The following is a 23,280-nucleotide window of genomic DNA, read 5'->3' as shown; positions in this document are numbered from 1 at the left end:
TCGGTTCCTTTTTAACCCAAATTGGGTTCTGACCCAAATGTTTTTAGAGTGCAAGGGATCGACAGCGCCAAGTCTGACTGGGATTTGAACAATTCAGCATTTCGGCCCCCACCGCCACCATTTTCTAAGTATTAATTTGACTTCAACATCAGCACACAACAAAAGTGTCAAAAATGGTGACCAGCTCCAAAATCTGATCTTGAACTCAATCTGCTGGGTCAAAATAATGAACCCAACCTTGGATAAAAGTAACCCAATCTCCTCAAATTCCACAGCTACTCATAAAGTGGGTTCGAGAACCAACCCAACATTCTCTAGTGTGTACAGGTGTGCGCCCGCTCCGAGCTGTTAACTTCTCCCTACACTTGCACAACAGCCAATCATGCCAAAATATTACACTCAAAGCACGGCTAATAAAGCTTTTATGACGGCCACTCTGGTAACAGATGATTAGAATAGTAATTGATCTCAATGGGAACTGTTGATCTCGGGGTTGACGACACGAGACGCCTCTCGCTCGCGCAGGATCTCCTCCTCCCTGTCTGTCACTCACATCTCATCTCGTCTCGCTCGGAGAGGCCAACCTTTGCGGCGTCTCCAATCATATGCCTGCGAATCTGTTTCCACGGTAACCGGGGTACCAAATACTCTCCATGCAGCCTCTCACCGACCGCTGCACCCTTTTGTTTATATATGTGTGGACTGTGGAGAGGAGAGGATACAGGTGCTCAACATTTGCACTTACTCACAGATTGTTTTTGCCAAATCCAGCAAAGTATGGTCTCAAAATGTGCATAATAGTCAAAGCATCAGAACGCATCAATCCAAAATAGATACATCTTGTTACATAACACATTTGACAGAATACAGTATAACGTGCCCGTGCGTGCTAGATTGGGACCCGACGCACGTCAGCCACTTGTGCGCGTGCGCGTCAAAAAAGGAGAAGAAGAAAAACACCCACCCATTCCTCCACTGTCAGCGCTCCTCCAACGTGTCTCCTGCTTCTTGCGACCCTCTTTATCCATCTTTTATTTTATTTTCCTGGGAAAAAAAAGAGTTGAATGCAATTAAAATATGCCGCGGAATGCGCCACGCGAGATCTTGGCCATGCGGGAGGAGAGCGCTTTTTGGGTGAGCACTGACAGATGGAAGAAGTGAAAAAGACAGCACCCGGAATGCGTCCCTCCTTGGTGATGATTTGGGGAGCTTTACTCTTCAACTTCAGGTAGGCTGCTGTGCGATTTGACGCAAGTTTCACGCACTTGTAGCCTTTTTTTTATTTTTTTAATCTGTCAATAATTTCACTTCATTGACGACACAAAGCGGGGCATGTTGTGTCACGCGCATTTCCAAGGATATCACACCGCGCGTAATGCGCTTTAACGCACGGTCCCACCCACCTTGACAGTGCGCGATACCCGCCGTGTTTTTGACTTATTGTTGTCCAGGCTCGTGGACGCCAAGGAACACGACCCCCGGTCCTCGTCCAACATGTCTCCGTCAGACTTTCTGGACTCGCTCATGGGCAGAACGTCAGGCTACGACGCGCGAATACGACCCAATTTTAAAGGTTTGTCTTCATCTTAACTTCATTTAATTATTTACACGCGCCCATAAGAAACTAGTAAGCGCCGCTTATAGGCTAATTGATCATTAATTGATTAATTAAATACTATCAGGAAATAGCCATAGACTTGTGACCCTCACTGGCCACTTCATTGGGTACACATGCATCTCACGCCATTCAACATATTTTTCTGTTTCATTGACACTGTCAGATATGAATTAATGTAACGTACAGTAGGCTATGTTTAGAATGGTGGTTGTGTAGTAACAATATGAAAAGTTCAAATGCAAAAGCAGACATCTCACTTTTATGTGTATTGAGTAATATGACTTTTTAATTTTATTATTTATTTTTTTACTTCTGGTTCCATGTTAAAACTATAGATTGGGATTAGGATATTCTAAAATAGTACAATTTAACTATTTAAGAGGCGAATGAATGAATCCTTAGTCCTAGTTCTGGGACAAGTCATGTTTGCCCATAGTCGTATCTTCTTTGTCAATATCCTATCGACCCACATGTGCGCTAACATCAGTGAGGCTTCTTTGTATAATGTGCAAAACTGATCACTAACACCAATCTCACCAACGAGTTTTCTGACATTATCTCTCTTGGACTGTTTCATGCAATTATCATCATAGTCGAAGCTATATAGCAGCAAGTTAACCAGAAACGCAGATTAATATGAATGGACTCACGCTAACAATGCCGCTTACTCGAAGTTGGGAGAATTGAAGCCACCGGTGGCCATTTTACGTTGCCACTGACTAAGCCCGCCAAACTTGAAGACATTGATTTCTCGGCGGCGTTTTCACGTGAGGAACAAATTGAAACTCATGACCTTTATCTTGGAAGACTTACTGTTTGATAATATCTAAGAGGATCTCTTGGTCTTCCGAAGATTCCAGCTGACACGAAATTGGCTGTCTCCCAAACTGAAGTTGTGGGTTTGTTCCTCAACCCTTGAGTGACTTTAATAAAAAAAAAAATATTATTATTTTACTCTCTTCCAAGGGTAAAATTGACTCAATTTAGAGTGAGGCAAAATAGACTAATTTTTAGAGTAATATTTACACTTGGAAGAGAGTAAAGAATTGGGAAAGTAAATAAAAGTCACTCAAGGGTGGAGGAATGAACTCACAACTTTCAGTTTGGGAAACCGCCGATCTACTCCCTGAGCCACGCAGCTCCTGCTGTGTGTTTGTATATCACTCATGTCAGCTGGACTCTTCCTAACTCCAAGAGACCAAAAAGTATGCATTTGTTTTATTGGAGATAAGTTAACAGTAGGAGGGGCATAGCTCAGGTGATAGTGTGGCAAGCTGAAGGTCGTGTGAGTTCGTTCCTCAACCCTTGAGTGACTTTTTATTTGTTCCAATTATTTATTTCACTCTTTTCCTAGTTTAAATCTTAGCCTACTCTAAAACAGTCTATTTGGTCCCTATCGAAATAGAGTTAAATTTACTCTAAATGGAGTCAAATTTATTCTACAGAATTTACTGTGTACATTTCATTGCTAAGAACAATAATTTAAAAATTTCTCTTATAAGGTGTATCTCTGGGTGCTACTTAAAGATTTGTCTGCATCATGTTGTCAGAACCAAATGAAAGTAAAGCCCATCAGGAAAAAAAATTGCTACGAAAAATATAAACAAACCTCTGTGAGTCACAATTCACAATATTCTGATAATATAATTTGAATGGTTGATGCTTTTTGAGAGATTCGAATTACTCCATACAGGGATCGTAGCATAAAACATGCACAGATAAGTGTTTTTAGTAAAAAAAATGTAAAAAATAATAATAATTACAGAAGTTGTCAGTAACAAGTGGCAACTGGCAACGTAAGATGGCTGCCCTCTGGCTTCAGCCATAAGGGGCCTATTGACCATCCTTTCATATATAAATCTGTGACCAGAGATGATGGGTGGGGGCAGACATGTTTGAGGACGTAGGTGACAAGTTTGTGATGACGTAAATCCGTACGGGCTCGTGATTGGCTTCAATTCAGGTGACGGTAACTGCAGGAAAAGGTGAAAAGGCACATTTCGGTTTCGGAAATAAAATATTCATTGTTAGTTTTTCCATTATAGTTGCTTGGTTTGGCAGCGTTAGGAAATACAACATAGAAAGACATCATGATGAGAAGTCTTCAAGTAGGCGTGGCCCTTTTTTCAACTTCAAAATGTTAGAGTGGTGGTAGTCAAATGATGTAGAACTATAACACAAACATATTACACATATCGAAATAAAATGCATTTAAATAAATAAATAAATAAATAAGAAACAAATCCAGTGGCATGAAAAAGTCCTAATCAAAAGATGTGGTTGTGCAACTACTTTCAACCCACCCTGCAGCCGATACCTTGAAATAAGGCCAGTATCGGCCCAGTACAGATACCTGGTATCTGTAAACGCCCAGTGAGTGCTCAGTGAGAGAGTACAAATCCAACCACAATAAAAAGAGTGACAGTGTCAATCAAATTATTAATGATTCGTATTATTGTCAGATGTACCCTAATGAAGTGTCTATAACCTCTCACCCCACCGCTGCAAGTCCCCCCCCCCCCCCCCCCATCATCTCATCCTCACATGTGCACCAATGCAATACAAACAAATGAGAGGAGGCGTGTAAATACCACAGTCCGCAGGGAGGTCTTGATGAGCGGCAGGCAGGGGGGTGTCAACCTGACAGGTCCAAGTGATGGATGGTGCCCCCGTGGCAAGGCTGCAGGCCTGCCGTCTTGTGGTTTTGGGATGCTGCGGAGACACAAACAGCATCTGTCACTGGAAACATAAGGAGAGGCCGACTCGCTACAAGACGCCTCTGGTGGGCAGGGATGAGTCCAGCTGTTTTTGGGGGGAGGGTCTTCCTCTAGTTTTTAATTGGAGTCAAATGGAACTGCAAGAGATTGAATATACAAGTTTTTTTTTGTTTCCAATTATCATTAGTCAGTATGAAGGTGTACCGTCACCACCGCCGAAAATGGGTGGGGTGGGTGGTGAGGTTCTACTTGATGACAATAGAATAATTTGAATAAAGTTAAGGAAAAAAGTTGAAATATTATTAAGACACATTTTTATAGACATAAAAGTCATTACATGAACAACTCAATTTTACAATAAAGTCAAAATATTACAAAGAAAATGGTTGATTTAAATACAAGCTGCAATATTACGAGGAAAATAAAGCAATTTTATAATAAATATATAATATTACATGGTGAATCTTTACCAGAATAAAGTTGGACTCGTATGAAGATAAAGTTCAAATTTGATCATATTTAAAGACAAAAACATGAAAAGCTCATAATTTTATGAGAATTGGCAATACATTACAGTGAGAAAAAAAACACTTAGTAAACCAAAATAATCATCATCTTAAGACGTTGTTTTTGTCTTTTTTCTGATATTCAAACAATTATTCTCAGAATATTATGTTAGAATAGAAATTTAGATTATTTTCCATAATTAATTAATTTGATAGCATACATTTAATTATTTTCTAGAATTATTTTTTTTGTAAGATTGACATTTTGAAAACTTTCTTTTTGCTCATATTTTTTTTCTCAAAATAACTTTATTCTTATAAAATGATATCCTGAAAAAGATTGTTCCCTTAAAAAAAATAAAGATATCTTGTATGAGGACGTTATATTCTATTTTATAAACAATACTACTATTTACGTTTTTATTGACATAGTATGGCGACTTTTTTTTCATATTATATTGCAACTTCACTCTAGCAAACTTCCATTATTTGGAAACTCAACAATTTCAATTTAGCAATATCTGACATTTTCCTTAAAAAAATAAAATTAAAAAATCGAATTGTTTTTTCTCCTAATTTTCTGATTTAATTTCATAACATTTAACATCTTTTGAAAACAAGTAATTATTCTTGCAAAAATAAAATAAAATACAACTATTTGTAGATTTAAAAAATAAAAATAAAAAATCCAAAACCCACCTTTTCCGTATGAAGCAATTTCCGCTCAGTGCTTGTCACACCTTGACGAGCGCGTTGGATTGCTGAAGGATGGCCTAGATTTCCTTTTGCTGACATTGTTGTGAGCTGCTTTTATTTTCCTGCTCGGCCCGTTAAGTCTTAGTCAGCTGACAACAAAGCGGGGCAAATATTAATACAGCGTCTGATGCAATATTGATGAGGGAAGCGTGGGGGAAAAGGGCAGCCGCGAAGGCTGACAACTTCACTTTGCGCCTGGCGGAAGGTTTGCCGGGACTTGAAATGGCAAACGCTCGAATGCCTGGCGAGGAGACTCATCGGAGCCATGCTAGAAAGTGATCTGATTGAAGACTGCAAGGGAAGCGTTTTGGCGCTCAGACAAGATTGAGGGCAAAGTCTTGTCAAACGACTGCATGCTTAATTTGGGAGTTGTGAAAGAAATTAGGACATTCAGAGTCTTTGCATTTTTTATGAGCACTTTTGCCCATTAAAAAATGTCCATCAAAGCATTACCCTCGCTGGCCACAACATTAGGTACACCGGGACACAATCTAATGAGGTCCAATATAAGAGCTGTTTTGAAAAATGGATGCTGCTTTGTCAAGTATCACCCTTTAGCCTGCGAATGCCTAAATGTTTGAGCCCCAAAAATATGTCTTGATAAAATGTATGTCCATACGTTAAAGCCTGCAGCCGCGGGAATATATCTTACCGCCGTCACAGGGCTTTAGCACGCCACGACAGCAAGGCGCTCTGAAGCCGCTACACCAATGAAAAGCCCCTGTTAAGTCAGACTGAAAAAAAACCTTCCTCGCTTTTCCGCCTTTCCCTGCGTGAAGTGCATGCACTCATGGCTGACAACGAGGCGTTCTAAGGGAAAGATGGCAAAATGCATTTTTTGGGGTGTGTACACTCTTTTAACTGATGGGGTAAAGATAACCCAATATTGGCCAAATATTAGAACAACCAGTTACTCATGGGTCAATTTGACCCACATTTCAAAAACTGCAAGTCAGTGGCATACTCTTAAAACTGCTCAGTCAAAAATAACCCTATTTTGGTCAAAAATTGGACCGAACCACTATACTTGGGTCAATTTGACCAAAATGTCTGCGTTTGTTGGGGTAAAAAAAAAAAGAAGAAGGTATAAACCAACCCAAAATGGGCTTGTCTTAACCCAAAGTAAGTAACCCAAGTAGCAAGATCGGTACAATTTTTATTTCGTTGTAACCATAATTGGGTTATTTTTAACCCAACTGTTTTACTTAAGTAAATAAAGAACTTTCTTTCATATTAATTCATGGTTTGTTTGCCTTTATTATAGCATAAGGCTAACCTATAAAATCAAAACAGTATCATAAACTTGATATTGTTTATAGTAATACAGATTGCTTGTGTTTGTGCAAATACATGAGAAGTATATACCTTGAAAAAAAATCATCACATATTAAATTGTAATCACAATATTGACTAAAATAACCCAATCACAATTCAGATATTATTCATCCCGCCTTTGTAATGTATTTAGAAACACACGGACTGCATGGCCACCAGGGAAGAGGATCGAACGCATAACCTCATGGAAGTCAACCATGTGTTACTTAGCTACAAAAAAAAAAGTTGATCCAGCTCTCATTGGACTTCATTAGATGGTGTCCCTAATGAAGTGTCCAGGAAACTGAAAACAACCACGTTCATTTTTTCGTCACCACTTCCTAAACAATGTGTTTAAGGCGTGTCATTGTCGTTCCATTCCATTCCATGCCCCCCCAACCCCCCCCCCCCCCCCCCCTAAACGTTACATGCAATATTTTTATCAACAGCTTCGGCTAGGTCACGGAGACGACCATGGTGAGTTCTCCGGCATTGCGGCTGCTGTATTGTGCACAAGTGTGAGTGAATGTGTTATCTGTCCCTCAACCTGCAGGTCCGCCCGTTAACGTTTCCTGCAACATATTTATCAACAGCTTCGGTTCTATAGCGGAAACTACCATGGTGAGTGGAGGGCTCGGAAACACTGAGTGAAGTCATCGCCTTTTTGCTTATATTCGTTTCATCCTCTCACAAATTATAATACAGTGGTGCCTTGAAATACTAAAATATACTAACGCAACTCAAAACATCTTTCACCATTAAAATTGAATGGAAATGGCATTAATTTGTTCCAGTGTAAAACACTACTATTTAATAATGCACTTTATAAAAACATCATTTAAATTTGAAAATATTTCTGCTTCAATGCACTGGACATTGTGCTGCTGCTTCTGATGTGCACATCTTGGCCACTGGGGGGCAGTATAATACAGACAAAGACACACATGAAGAAGAGTTTCACAACTACTCATAAACTTCAGTAATATTAATCATTTTAAGGAATCAAGTTTATAATAATAACATGCCAACAAGTATTGTTATATTGTCTGTCAACGTGTTTTGCTCAATTCTTTGTGTTTAAATGACCGTTGCTTGAAGGGTTGTAACTACCGCAACACAGATTCTATTGCTTAGGCAAAGTTGTGTGATTGTTTGTTGGTACTCTTTATGTTTAGCCTGACAGTGTTTATATCCCAAACTTTTCTTCGCACGTCGATGGAAAATAAACGTCTGAACAACGGCTTGTATCTCGAAAAACTTGTAAGCCTAGTCACTCGTATCTCAAGGCATGTACTGTACTTCCTCTCACTCCAAATGATATAAAAATGATCACGAGAGACGTGTGGAAACACGAGCAATTAAGCCCAGGATTAGCTTGCATGGTTTACTTTTTTCTTTGGCTTTTTTGCCAACTTTATCCAAAAAGATATCCAGTCTAAACAAGAAGTAACAGCAGACGACAGTTCAATGAGCATCAATTAAATAAATGCATTTTTGCTTTTTCTTTGACTTTTTACAACATTTATGTCAGCAAACCATTACAACACACAAAAACATCAAAACATGAACTTGCATGTTTAGTTTTTTCTTTGGCTTTTGCGCAGGGGCAGGCTAGACTAAGTTTTGGTATTTTCGCCAGGCAGCATGGCACAGATGCAACAAGGCGTCTTAAGAGAAGAAAAGTAGAAGAACGTACATGGAGCCTTTGCTAAGAAAGCTAAGTCACTACTGTTATTGTAAATTTTATAAAATTGGAATCATTGGCCTGCTGACGACCACCTCTAGCATCAAGTCAGTAGGAATACGTTTCAGTTGAGCCAGGACCCCAGTGAGGATAAGCAGCACACAAAATCGACGGCTGAATATGACAATATTACTAGAAGACAATTTAATGCTCGAACATAACTTTCTATTTCCATAATTTTGCATTAAAAAAAAATAAAATCAGTTACAGATTGTGTCAGATCTTTAAGGTTACACTGTACTTTGTTTTTTTGCCATGAAAAGAGTCTGTTGGCGGATCATGCAGCGAATATAAATGACACATTTTGCTTTGAGCTACCATAATTCCCCCCTTTTTTTCCCCCTCATTAATCCAAGTTAATAATTCATACAGTAAACCCCAGCTGGTATATTTCTATAAGGCCAGCCAAAAACAGCGGGTGGCGGCTGGAGCTTCCAAAAGCGCTGATATGCTAAAATAACGGGATAAAAATAACAAAAACCTGCGAGGCCGCACGGCAACACACCACCAAAGGCTCGATAATGGCCGCTAATCACCACTTAGATCGTGAATGGAGGACGTTCATTTGCACACGGGCTGGCAATTACATGCATTCCGACACGGGCGCGAACGCTCGCAAAGGCGCCAACACGCTGATGAAATGTCAAACAACATAAGAGCGTGTCATTGCGGTGACACATGTTTCCCATTGCTCCGAGCGTTGCTGCTCTCGGCGCGCCGTATCTAATAAACACATCATTTGCTTTCTATTATGGCTCCTTCATGATTGCACTTAATGAGAAAAGTTGTTCACAAATTGGAACGCCACCACTTTATAATAGGCAACATATTAAAAAATATTTGGCAAAGACAACTGGATTCATTTTCACTCCTCATTCATTTACAGTCTATCATATGTTGTCGTTTAATCATTGGGTTGCCGTTTTTCGTTTGATTGGTGTCGTTAGCATGTGGGATCGTTTGCTGTCTTCATGTCAATTGATTGCAACAAATTGTTGTAGCCTCCCGCGAAGCGACAGATATACGACAGGTGGCAATTCACAGAGGATTTACAGCAAAATTGATTTGGAATGACACGACACACAAATTGACTATATTCAGGAGTCAGTCAGTATTTGCTCTTTTTTTTTCTTTTCTTTTTTTAGAAATCGACCAGGTCATAGCCTCAAGATTAAATTACTTTAACTGTAATTAACTTCAAGGCATTTTCTTTCTTCTGCGTCAAAACAAGCCCACAGGTGATCATAAACAGTAGCCCACATACCATATATCTCAGTTTAGCCTCGGTAGCTGAGGTTAAATGTCAAGATAGATAAATACATCGAGCAGTGCTCTGCAGGACAGAATTGAACTTTTCGCCGTGTTTCCCAATGTAGCAAAAACAATAAAGCTATTGATTTTGAAGGATCGATGACCCAAGAAGTGCAGAGGTAGTTTGAATTGAATCTGATCAAAAGCTACCAGTTGTTTTCTCTGCTCTACTGAGCAGAATTTAAACTGAACTTTAAACCTTCAGGCAAAATATGTCAATACCGCTGCAAGAAAAAGAACAGATGTTAAAGGATAGACGATATAATATCGGGGGTGGAGGCTAATATTAAATGTCAGAGTAAATTACTTTCTCGGTAAGGGCACAGGTTGATGTTGATCTTGAAAACATTTACTTGAACTATTATTTTTCATGTCAAAGCAAGAACCCTATTGATTTTTTAGATCACAAGGGTAGCGGTCCAATGCCAGAATTTAAATTCATCTCTAAATTGCAACAAAGAAAGAACCCTATAGATCGGCATGGATCTGAAGGCGCAATTAAATCAAGCTTGAAATGTTCAAGTCTTATCATATTGATTTGAACCATCCCTAATGTTGAGGTTAGTTTGAGGTCAGGTCAGGATGTTCCTTGTTCAAGCACTTTATTTGGCAACTAATCAATTCAAATTGATCATCCAAATTGAATGGATAACTCATTTTCATCCAAACTACATACCTATTGATTAAGCATGCATGATACAAGATGTAAGAAGTATCGGTAGGCACGTTTCGCTTTATCCAACGACTGACGTCAAATGGATCTTGTGAAAATGCACGATTGATTCATCTTTATCATAACAAGAATATTATTGATTTGGCATAATATCCTTGCCAAAGTCAAATCAGTCAGACTGCCAAAAGTAATGTCAACTCGGATCCAATTTTCCTCACCAATGATCACTTTGCGGAGGCTACTGTTGTCTGTGATATTTCCCAGCAATGTTTTTTATTGCAATTTCTCAAAACACAAAAAAAAGAGGAGATATTGTATTTAAAAAAAACAATGCAGATGACTGACTTTGTGTCACCATCGTGCTCCCGCTCCCATAAGCCCACGAGCTGCACCACAAAAATATGCAAAGCCGCTTGTCGTGTCTGCAGGATTACAGAGTGAATATCTTCCTGCGGCAGAAGTGGAATGACCCCCGACTGGCGTACAGCAAATACCCGGACTCCTCCCTGGACCTGGACCCGTCCATGCTGGACTCCATCTGGAAGCCCGACCTCTTCTTCGCCAATGAGAAGGGCGCCAACTTCCATGATGTCACCACAGACAACAAGCTGCTGAGGATCTTCAAAAATGGGAACGTCCTCTACAGCATCAGGTGAAAGATGATCACTCGATATAATAAAGATGGTGGAATAACAGAAGATCGCTAAATGACCTCCCAAAATGGAGTGATAACCCTTCAACACAGAAATCGTAACCTATTGCATTCTTAAAACAGCTGTAGCAGTTCTGTCAACAAATTAACAGGCATTAGCATGTCCAGCTCCACTTAACACACAAAGCCCGGCAGAACTGTCAACCTTAAACATATCTTGACAATAATATGTTATGTGTGACCTCATAGTCTAAACATGACCTTCTGATTAAGATCTCATTTTTGGAATACGGGTTACGCAGCAAAATCCAGCCGTTTTTATCCATCTCAGGGGGCAGCCATTTTATTAATTTTTTTATCAATATCAGAAGGCGGCCATTTTACCACTTGCTGTCGAGTGAAAATGACATCACAGTTGCCCAGGTCTCAGGTAACAACCAAGTCACAGCTTATCTTCAGAAAACGGGTGTCATGTGATTGGCCGTTGCCCTGAGCAACTGTGATGTCATCTTCAGTCGACAGCAAGTGGCAATATGGCCGCCCCCTGAGATGGATAAATACGGCTGGATTTTGCTGTTTAACTCATATTCCACCAAAGCAATATTAACCAGAATACCGTATTTAGACTAGTCGGGCTGCAGAGAACACACTGTTGTAAATCTGTATTATTATTATTGTTGTTGTTAAGGCTTGGAAGTAAATTGTTAGCGGTACAGTATAGTAGCCTATAGCAGTTGGTGGCAGGTGCCCTTCCTTTTTTTCCATAAAACAAATTAAAAGTACGGTTTTATTTTTATATAGTAAGCCGTCTTCTGAATCTAACTATAAAAAGTGAATATTAGCTCATTTCCTCTTCTTTAACATCAAAGGTTGCAGGGACACAGTTTAAATTAGATTTGATCCCATTGTGATAGCCCCCTTTGACATTCCATAATTCACTGCATGTAGATTTTTAATAAAAGACTTCTGATGGAAAGAGCGCACGGTAATCTCGAAGGGGTTTGTTAGGGATCAAAAGATTAAAGGAAAAAATTGGGACTTCATGCCGGGTTCGCATGGATCTGAGGACTCCGAAAGAGTTGGAAGCCAAATTGGGAAGTTTAATTAAGACCAAATAGTCGAGCAAAACCCAGCACATGTATGAAAATATTCCATTCCATTTCAATATAACGTCCAACATGAGCCGAATTCAATCTTCTCGACACAGAACTGAAAGTCTATTACGAAGGCTGCTCGGGGCTGAGTGGTGCTCAGGTGTAGTGGCAGAGCGGGTCGACGGCAGAGATGAAAGTTGGTTAGCCTCCATCGCTGTTCGCGGCGGGGAAAGATGGCGGGGGGCCCAGTGGGCGCCCGAATGCATCGGCGAGACAATAAGTTGCCGTAATGAAAGTGTGATTGGAAGCCGCTGGAGTGAATCCTTGCTGATGTATCCCAGTGGAGCGCACAGGAGACGAGAATACGGCTATCACTGCGCCGCGCTTTACCTCCACGTAATGCCCGTGTCTCTTCATTTGTTGTGACGTGTCTCATTGACATCGCAGGCTGACTCTGATCCTGTCCTGCCCGATGGATCTGAAGAACTTCCCCATGGATGTCCAAACGTGCACAATGCAGCTGGAGAGTTGTAAGCATCCACTTGGTTTACGGATTAACTTTTGAGTTTCCCAAGTTGTGTGATTCAAGAATGATATTTCGATCATCCAAAATTAATGTGATTGACAATAAGCAAATGCTGATGCTCGTCTGTAAATCCTTCCTTGCAGTCGGCTACACCATGAACGACCTGATCTTCGAGTGGCTGGAGAACGGCGCCGTGCAGGTGTCGGACGGTCTGACGCTGCCTCAGTTCATCATGAGGGAAGAGAAGGAGCTGGGCTACTGCACCAAGCACTACAACACGGGTCAGTGGATGCTACTGTGCTCTATACGAAACGGCTCGACCCAGCGATGTGGCATCAGAACCGAGTTTGATCATTTCCGAACAGGCAAATTCACCTGCATTGAGGTGAAATTCCATCTGGAGCGTCAGATGGGCTACTACCTGATCCAGATGTACATCCCGTCCCTCCTCATTGTCATCCTCTCATGGGTGTCCTTTTGGATCAACATGGATGCCGCCCCTGCCCGAGTGGCACTTGGTATCACCACTGTGCTCACCATGACCACGCAAAGCTCCGGCTCCAGAGCTTCTCTTCCAAAGGTAAGAGGTAGTAGCAGTGGTAAAAAAAAGAAAAAAAAAGTCTGTATTAAACGTGGAGAACCGCCAAGAGTAGTTCTTCGAGGAAAAAATGCGGTATATGAGGTCTTCTAACACGGAATCTCCTTTCAAACATATATATAATGAACAATAATAACTTGAACTGTGTCTCGCCATTATCTGGCACTTGCTGCACTTTTTGTGCGGTTTTGTCCAACTTTTTCGCTATAAATAAGTAGAATGTAGTAGCATCGGGACAAGTCTTCTTTTCTTAGAAAATGAAAGAGAACACACTTTATTCTGGGAAAGTGTGCAGGTGTGAGGAGTAAAAAAAAAATAATAATAATACTTGAAGTTTCACACCTTCTCTCACTGTATCTGTGATGCCTCTCAAAGGAGCTTCCAAACATGCTGTCGGTCTTAACCAATAGGGGGAAGCAGCTTTATCCACATCTGATTGGGATCTTCTCCAGGATGTAACGAGTTCTCCAAAGGCTCGTGCTCCAATTCCCCACCAAGTTGGATGAAAGTTGAAATGAGGATGAAATGTTTTACAATAAGAAGTAGGGATATAATGATATCCAAACGTCACAATAGGCTATTATCACGAAATGAACCTCACGGTACGAGAATTATCACATTATTGGTGATATGTATAAAAAAAAAAAATAATAATAATAATAAAAGCTTATGATACTGAGATAATGTCTCGTCTATACAATGCTAATTAACTGAGGTCATAATTATACATACTGTACATTAACTCATTCACTTCCAGCCATTTTTACTGAAGCAACCCCTTTCGCTCCCGGGTGTTTTACTGGATTTTGACAGATTTTGCAAGGCCCACAGAATATTGTGTTCTATTGCTATAAAAACAAACAAACATGGAACCTACCAAAAGAAAGATTAGAGTCTCTTCTTCCATCAGGAAAAAATAAGTATATTTCTATCTGTTTCCGATTTGCAGCAATTAGCATTAGAATATAGCTATCTTTCATCATTATTCACAAATCTGTTAAGAACTGTGGGGAAATCAGCTTGCTTGCAACATGGCCCTGGTTGATCTCTTATACTCTTTTTTTGTAATTACTACCATTGCTTCACCCGTTCTCTGCAGTACAGCAACTGCATCAAATCCTTCTGTATGCTCTAGCCTTAAAAAAAACATAAAACATATAAATACGTCTTTGGGACACTTAAAACATTTAAAATAGAACGTCTATGTGTTGTTGGGAGCAAATGGGTTAACTTCATTAACTTCAATGCACATAAATGAACTACAATCACACTTAATATTGAGGCACGTACACATTGTGAATCAAATCAACTTGTTGAGGAACTCATTGTGTTATGTTTCCCTTCATTTGGTTATTAGCGTGAGTCTTAAATGTAAGTGCCAAAACATGCCTAACGAAAATTAAACAGCACTAATGAACTAACCACCAGAGGGTGCTTAAACTACACAAATGAAAATCAAAGTGGCCTTTTTAACTGCTGTGCTGCTTTTAATATTGTGAAATGACGCCGAAAATATAAAATATTTTAATATCTCAACATTGCCGTTATTGTTACATCCCTAATAAGAAGTCATGTTGCTTTCAATTCAACTTTGGTGGATTATCATAACACGCATTAATGGGAATGTACGTACACAAATTACCTCACAACCCACACTCTCAAGTACGTTTTTTTTTTATACGATTTGACGAAAAATCCACTTGTACTTTTGTCAGATTTACAGCATCACATGCTTAAAAACATATAAAAATGCTTAATATATCATGATGGTTTCAAGTGCTCCCCTCTGCTTCTCATGCAATGGACTTTTCCATTTTCTAACTGGGAAAACAAACTTGTTGAAAAGCTGTGAAGTAAATAAAGCAGAAAAGAGAAGGCAATGATACACAATGTGTTTAAAGAACCAGACGCTCTTGCCGTCTGCTGTCTGTGTCAGCTGAGGTAGATGCAGTAGCGATGGCAAGTGACATGAGCGATGCTTTTCATCACTGTACTAAATGTTGATTAATGTTCTTATTAGGTGTCAGGCGATTATTATTATTTTTGCAATTAATCACATTTCTTCAATAGTTAACTCACAATTAATCGCTAATTTTATATCTAATCTAAATGTACAATGACAAATAAAAGTTTTCATACTCTTGTTAACATAAACGTGGGGGGGGATGTTAAACTAACAGAAATATGGCTGCATGTTTTAATCATTGATACAGTAATTTCATAATAATTCATAAAATAGAGTTAAAATCAAAAAGATGTACAGAACTGTAGAAAAAAAACAAGTGTGATATTGATTTGTGTTGAGGTAATTTTTCTGCCACTAGATGGCATAATTGCATTTGTAAGACGTTGGCGACAGTGAATTTTTCTTTTCACATTCAGAGCTGTCTAATCTTTAACATAAAGTAACGTGTGAAATTCTGCTGATTTTTAGAATTGCAAAATACAACTTGACCCCAGTCACCACAAATATACACATTATTATTAATTTATTACTGCTTAATTGTGACGTGGACGTGTCTGCTGCGTTGCGACTGGAATTCCCCCTAGTACAGGCTTTCCAAGTAAGCGGCGGTCATTAAGCGTGCGTATTAAAGGAACTTTAAATTAACTCAAAATGAACACACTCATTTTGACACCCCTAGTTCTTATCAATTACAAGTTACATCTAATTAGATGATTTACTCAGGTTACAGTTTTGTTTTTGTTTTTGATAAACATATTCTAGTATGGCTGTGGAGGGCCTGGATTTGCCTTGGGCCTCCAAATGACTGAATACACCCGCGGTAATGTGGATTTGCCTTAATGAGGCTTTTAGGCTGGCATGGCCGTTCACTTCAGTCTGAGCCAGCATGAGTTGAGCGCACGAACATCGAGTGATTCCACCCCGAATGGAAATCACAATGAAAGTTAGTGCAACTTTAGAAAAAGTGCAGCTAATGAGAAAGTCACCTTAATCGCCAATGCACTCGCAGTTACCTGCGCAGTTTCTATCAACTGCCTCTCAACACACTCTTCACTTTGTACCTTTTCAAGCTGAGTGTGTTGAGAGATCACAATGTTCTCCAACTTGACTGAAGGCAAGCTTTTAAAAACTATTCTTCTGATGACTAACGCATATCTCACTTCTAAGAACACCTGCAAAGCGTTCAATGCTGCTCACAGTAAATGCGTAAGGGAGGCAGCGCATATTGAGGATACATGAAGTGATTAGTCTTTATATAAGCGGGGACAGCTCATCAAACACGTCACAGTCTCCAACATGAAAGACACGTGTGCTGATAAATATTTAAAACGAGGCCCTAGAGAGCCGCCACTCATGAAAACAGTAACTCGGCACGCTCGAGTGGCCTCATAAAGCAGAGCCGTTGTGTTCCACATGCTAAAATCGCCAGTCAAGGAAGGAGCGAGGTGACGCTGACATAAAAGCTTTCATCTTCCGCGCGAAGATGACAAGATGGTATCAATATCTAGCGAGTGTTTGTAGCCGAGGCGGTTGTTATCTCCCCAACATGTTTATTGTCATACAAACAACAGTGCCACTGAGCCACATATCTAGTTAGTGTATATAAACAGGAAAATGTAAAGACTATCATCTGATTTAGTTAGGAAAGCATGCTTGGTGGAATTCTTTTTTATGCCAAAGTGCAAAACGCAATTGATCCACTGGCTGACTGGAGAAGATCTAATAGAAAAATGTTTCCCGCTGCTTGCAGGTCTCCTATGTGAAAGCCATTGATATCTGGATGGCGGTGTGCCTGCTCTTTGTATTTGCGGCATTACTCGAATATGCCGGGGTTAATTTCGTCTCCAGGCAACAGAAAGAGTTCCTCCGCTTGAGGCGAAGACAAAAGAAGAATCACAAGGTAGACTTTTCTCAACCTCTCTGTTTGCATGAAGTTTGAGGAGGCACAAAGTATTGTCAACATTTGGATTTCTGTTATGTTTACTTTTGGTATTTGTGGATTTAATCCAATGAAGCCTGAAGAAGTAGTGACAAAATTTGTTGGAAATTTCAAACAGTATAGTCTCATCATTTCATGAAATTATTTACATAACTATGAGATTCATTTTTCAAAAATAATTTCCATTTGAATATGTTTTGTAGAAACTTTATTTGTACGTACGTAGCCTATGCAGGCATTGTTGTTTACATGCCAAACACATTCTGCACTGTAAAATGGCGGCTGTCTGTCTGCTGAGCAATGCAAAACGGATATAAAGAAAGCAAGGTAATTCCTTCCTAAAGAAACAACATGGTATCGTGAGAGTCACCCTCCCCCACGCCGTGCTCTCGAGAGCCCTCTCGATCGCATGTTGTTTCTTTAGGAACGCTACAAGGCTTACCTCACTTCCTTTATATCCGTTTCGAATTGCTCGGCAGAGAGAAAGCCGCCATTCTACGTCACTAGCAGAATGCATTTGGCCCGTAAACAACAATGGCGGTATACGTAAATATAATGTTTCTACAAAATTTATTAAACTGGAAATGATCTTTGAAAAAATGAATGTCATAGTTATGTTCGTAACAACCAAATAAATCATATGGAGCAAATTTGTCATTACAGTCGGGGTTCCTTATAATGAAAAAAAAACACACAATGGTCACTGAAATCACTTAAAACTTACAAAAGTAATACTAAATAAAAATGTATTCAAAATTAAACAATCAAAATTAAACATTATTTTTGAATTGGAAAACCCATAAACTGCAACTGTCCACGTGTGTAAGTTGGTTCCGATGAGTCGCTAGAATATTCGTACAAAGAAGCTGCAAAAATGTTGAAATTATATTGATTGAAGTGACCAATTTGATATGTAAAAACAATTTATAATTTGGTCCATTGAGTGTAACTGATTGACCTTTCGCATCTTGGAGCATTTAAGGCAAGACGGTGAGCCGCTTAGGTTTAGTTTCAAGTACTGTAGTTTGTTGCCTAAACAAGGTCAACATTCACGCAGCAAGGAAAATATTCCATTTAAACTTGTCCTAACATCCCTCTTTTATGCCATCCATGGCTTAATATGTCCACATGTGTTTTTTCAGGATGAAGACATGCGTGACGGACGCTTTAATTTCGCTGGCTACAACATAAACCAATGTCTGCCAACTAAGGACGGCTCAGCTGTTAAGAACGCCGCTCCGGCCGCTAACCCTCAGCCGTCCGTCCCCAAAGACATTGACAACATGAAGAAGAAGTTTGTGGACCGAGCCAAGAGGATAGACACCATCTCTCGAGCTGCCTTCCCATTAGCGTTCCTCATCTTCAACGTCTTTTACTGGATCACCTACAAGATCATCAGGCACGAGGACATCGACAAAAAGTAACGGCTCGCTATCCTGCTTGTTTCTCATCAGACTGGGATAAGGTCGTTGAGGAGCAATGCCAAGTGATGTTCTTTCAGGGATAATGTTCAATGTTTGTGAATTTTACGGGAATGTTCAGGTTGTACGGCTGCAAATACTGAATTAGGAATACGGGAGGGAAAACTCAAGGTTAAGTAGCATTCCGGTTACGGTGGACCAAATCTTTTTCTAGCCCATCTTTGCCTTGAGGTCTGTTCAATTACGGAAGCCAAGATACTATTTGTAATCGTGCGATAGCTTAGTTTGAGCCTCAGACTTCTCCAACTTGCCACGGGAGGAACTTCTTATCAAAGGGATTTGTTTTATATTGTACTACGATCACAACACTTCCTTTAAAGACAATATACTGTAAAGCGATAAAGATGTATGATATGGAAGAAGCAAAAAGCACATGCAGAATTCGGATATTCGGGGTGTGCATTTCTAATAATTTAAGGATCTCTTGATTGAAAAGGGGTCTTACCTGGTAAAAAAAAAAATATTTCTAAGATACTTCCCTATTAAGCAGTATGAGTTCTATTCATCGTGGAACTATATGGTCTATCCTGATTTGTCTTGTGTCTGCAGCTCAGGATGTAAGTTGTGGTTACATAATAGTGTGACGTCATCATTGAGAGAAACACAACAATGTATGCTTAAAAAAAAATTACAAAAAGATTGGCGGGCTTTAAAAAAAAAAAAAGAGCGAACTTTATGCTTGGTGAGAATGGGATTTTTGTCCCTTCCTTTTCATCAGCCAACCTCAAAGTGCAGTAAGTTTTGAACAGCCAACAGATAACCATGTGGGGTTTTTTTTCACAATACAGGGTGCCACCAAAAGTCACTATACAAGTACACGCTGTTTAGTTTTTTTGTCTTATTTGAGGCCATCAGCATGCGTGATTTTAGGTTTTGTAGTTATTGTAAGCTTTCCCTTGGCCATGGCTCGCCAATTGACATTGAAGTGCATCGCAAAATTGCCACCCGGCAAGATGTTTTTCTGTCCTCAACTGCAGTTCAGTGCTATGCAGTCCTCCAGATAGACTTTCCCTGGCTTTGCGCGAATGCCTGCTCGAGGAGTTTTCATTAGTGGTGGAAGTAGTAGTAAGCCTTCTGCTGCGCAGTTTATCAAGAACAGATCCTGTTTTGAGGAACTTGCCGTGGCTAGCATAAATTGTGTTAGAGCAGTGTGATGGCCATTAAACTTCTCAGACCGGTGCTGAACTTCAGTTGAGGATAGAAAAACTTGACACAGGCAAAGGAATGATACGGTTACAAAAACTGCAACGCAATAAGCTATCAAATGCTGATGACCTCACATTATCCGATTGACACCCAAAAGTTATTAGAAAATAGGAAGCGCTAGAGCAGGGGTCTGCAACCTGCGGCTCTGGATTCACATGTGGCTCTTTAGTCTCTCTCCTGTGGACCTCTATAAAAAATTGTAAAAATTAATGTTTTAACGGGTCTTAAGATAAAATATTATTTAAATGAATTAATTATTAAATAATAATATTAAATTATTAAACATATTTTAAAGTTGTTAAAAAAAACTGAGATTAAATGTATTAAAAATTGCACACACAAACATTCCAAAAAGTGACCACATAATGTCCAAAAAGTGGAAAAGCAGAAAATTGCCATAAAATGTCCATAAATTGCCAAAAATGTCAGAGAATTAAATTTTTAAAAAAGTCAGAAAATAACATTTTCAAAAAGTAACCATAAAATATTCAAAAGCAAAAGAAGGCAGAAAATTACCCTAAAATGTACACACACAAAAAAAAGTCCGAAAATGTTTGTTTTTTTAGTAACGCAGAAAAGAAAAGGTTCAAGAAGTAATTATAAAATGTCTAAAAACAAAAGAAGAAATCTTGAAAATTACCATAAAATGTCACAAAAAAAGGAACAGAGGCAGAAAATTAACACAATGTCCAGAAAATTGCCAAAAATGTCAGAAATTCGACAAAAAGGCAGAAAAGTCTCAAAATGTGTGAATATGAAGTACGAAAAATGAGAACAACAACAAAACAAAAATCCATAAACAGAAGACGAAAGAAAAAAAACAGAAGACGAAAGGTAGAAGAAAATAAATCTGTATGTATTGGATTATCATGTTATGGTGCAGCTCTAATTTGCTCCTGGGCCCTCATTACATTAAACTAACACTAACACACTGTTTTGTTCATCACAATGTTGAAATATTTTGCAGCTCCAGACAGATTTTTTGTTATTTATTTGGCCTAAAACGGCTCTTTTGACAGTAAAGGTTGCTGACCCCTGTGCTCGAGTGACTTTTGGGACAAAATGTATAAAAGCAGGGTTTCCCAAATTTTAGCCCTGTGTTGGCTCCTGGGACAGTTTTTATTGTGCTCTTGTCAGTAAGTGTAAACTACTCATTCGCTGATCACTAAGCAGGCACACCATTTGTTGTTGATTCATGTGTACATGTCAACGTTGGGTCAATGCTGTACAGTGTATTTTTTTTAAGTTTGGATCCCAGGGAGGAACCAAGTTTCTACTTTGAATCTTAAACTGAAAAGGTTTTCGTAACTCTGACAAACTACTTTACAGTTTCATAGACAGTGAACATTTTGAGTGTAACATATTCCAAGTAGATACATCAGATATCTTCTTTTTTTCCCGTAGCGTTAGTCCAATGAACTATAACTGAAGGGTTAATTGAAAAAGAAATGACGTATCTGTATAATTGTCTCGCAACGGCTGTGTACCTTTTGACATATCGGATGGAGACAGAGTACAGTACTGCAGACAGCCGCGGCAGTGGGCGGAAGGACGACGCTGAAACTGCCTAACGCGCATTCTATAGAACTGCTAATGGACCTAAGGAACTTTCTTTGACTGCTACTATTGAAACTATTTATTTATCAGCCTGAACATCAATAAACATAACTGCACCACATTTGCTTCATTTTCTCTTGCTTCCTAGAAGGTCAGCTCAACCGTACACATTTATGACAAAATAAATCTGCACTTTATATTGGTTTTCTGTCATATGAGATCTATTCTCCTCCATGAAGAAAATAACAGACAAATGCTGCTTTGGCCCGATCGCAGGTCAGATAAAAAGTCTCATCTCAGCGAGGTGATGACACTGGCCATGGATGACTGCGTGGCCTGGGGTAGTGTGGATATTATCTGACAGTGGATTTCCTCCAATGCATGATAATGGCGCTTCACCATTTTGCTGGCTCAAGTACTAACTGAATGGAAAATCCCTGCGTATGGTTGCATAAACAGCAGAAAGCCCATTTGATGTAAAAGGCTCATAAATATGTTATGTGTTTAGCCAAAAGCCATGATTATACAGCATATACAACGAATAATGAGACAGGTGAGTGCAGCTCTTTAGAAGATTAACTTCCTAGAACCAAACAGTAAATACGAGCTTGTTTAGTAGATACATATGCAAGTCTGCATGAGTCATCCAGCCCAAATCACAGGAATTGTACACTAATCAATAACACTAATCCTCGTGTAGAAATCCCATCAATTCCAACCTTACATAACAGCCCATTAATAATGTTTGAATTATGTAAAGCGGGGAGCCATTACGCCGTACGACAGCACATGAAAGAAATATTAGTTGCCGCTTCTAATTGCGTTCGGGATCGAAACAACTTCGCTCGTTTATTGAGGTGTAGGGAGGGCTTTGTGAGCACTGAGAGGCGAGAAATGAGAGTCGCCATGGCAACTGCACCCAATCAGGAAGGCCAAGCCGAGAGTGAGAGCAAATTGTTTATAGCGCTGGTACATTATTTAAGCAGAACGCTATTATGGCTAGACATGAAAATTGCAGTAAATTAAAAATAAACTACCGTCGGAAAATGATTACATCCAGTTGAACATTTATTTCTTCTATAAGAATATGCAAACATTATAAACGTGTTAATTTCGATTACTTAATTACAGAAAAAAATTACATTAAACTTCTCTATGCCCTATTTCCTAGCACACCCATAATAAACACCAAGGCTCCATTACTGTGAAGATCAGACTTGCACTACTCTTATATCATAATGCAAATTCCAAATTACAACAGTCATTGTTATAGCATCAACTGTTTTTGTACCTGCAAGGAAAGTGTGCTAAGATGAGAAAAGAATAGACAGAAGGTTCCGGGGCTGATTACACAAGTGATGTACTTCAAGTCTCAACTACAAGGTTTCCCCCTGGAGTCAAACACACTTTCCCAGCCTCCTCTACAACACTCCATTCTTTTAACATCCTTCATCGTCATCTCACTTTAAAACAGACCCCCTTGATGAAGCCCCCTTGAGCTTGGGAACGAGGAGGAAAAATAAATACAAATCACACAGATCCAGCTGTGTGAGTTGGGGGATTGCTCCAGCATGGTGATGATCTTCTTTGCCAGGAACTGTCAGATGCTCAGGCGACTGTGA

General features: G+C 39.4%; 1 protein-coding gene across 2 annotated transcripts; it reads left to right on the top strand.

Annotated features, from left to right (window-relative positions):
* The first annotated feature begins 959 nt into the window (after positions 1–959).
* Positions 960–21,779, top strand: glra2 (glycine receptor, alpha 2). Of its 2 annotated transcripts, none has more exons than XM_086091495.1 (9): positions 960–1,228; positions 1,452–1,573; positions 7,465–7,532; positions 11,098–11,291; positions 12,833–12,915; positions 13,055–13,192; positions 13,277–13,491; positions 17,226–17,375; positions 18,557–21,779. In XM_086091495.1, exons 1-9 carry the CDS (start codon positions 1,149–1,151, stop codon positions 18,836–18,838), a joined length of 1,332 nt encoding a protein of 443 aa, XP_085947621.1. In that variant the 5' UTR covers positions 960–1,148; the 3' UTR covers positions 18,839–21,779. The 2 variants fall into 2 exon arrangements, with proteins under 2 accessions (XP_085947621.1, XP_085947620.1); XM_086091494.1 differs by having other exon boundaries at positions 11,068–11,291.
* The last annotated feature ends 1,501 nt before the right edge of the window (positions 21,780–23,280 follow it).

The sequence above is a fragment of the Leptonotus elevatus genome, chromosome 12, assembly GCF_054856555.1.
Source record: "Leptonotus elevatus isolate MCC_2025b chromosome 12, RoL_Lele_1.0, whole genome shotgun sequence".
Classification (NCBI taxonomy): Eukaryota; Metazoa; Chordata; class Actinopteri; order Syngnathiformes; family Syngnathidae; genus Leptonotus; species Leptonotus elevatus.
This window is presented reverse-complemented; position numbering and strand designations above follow the sequence as displayed.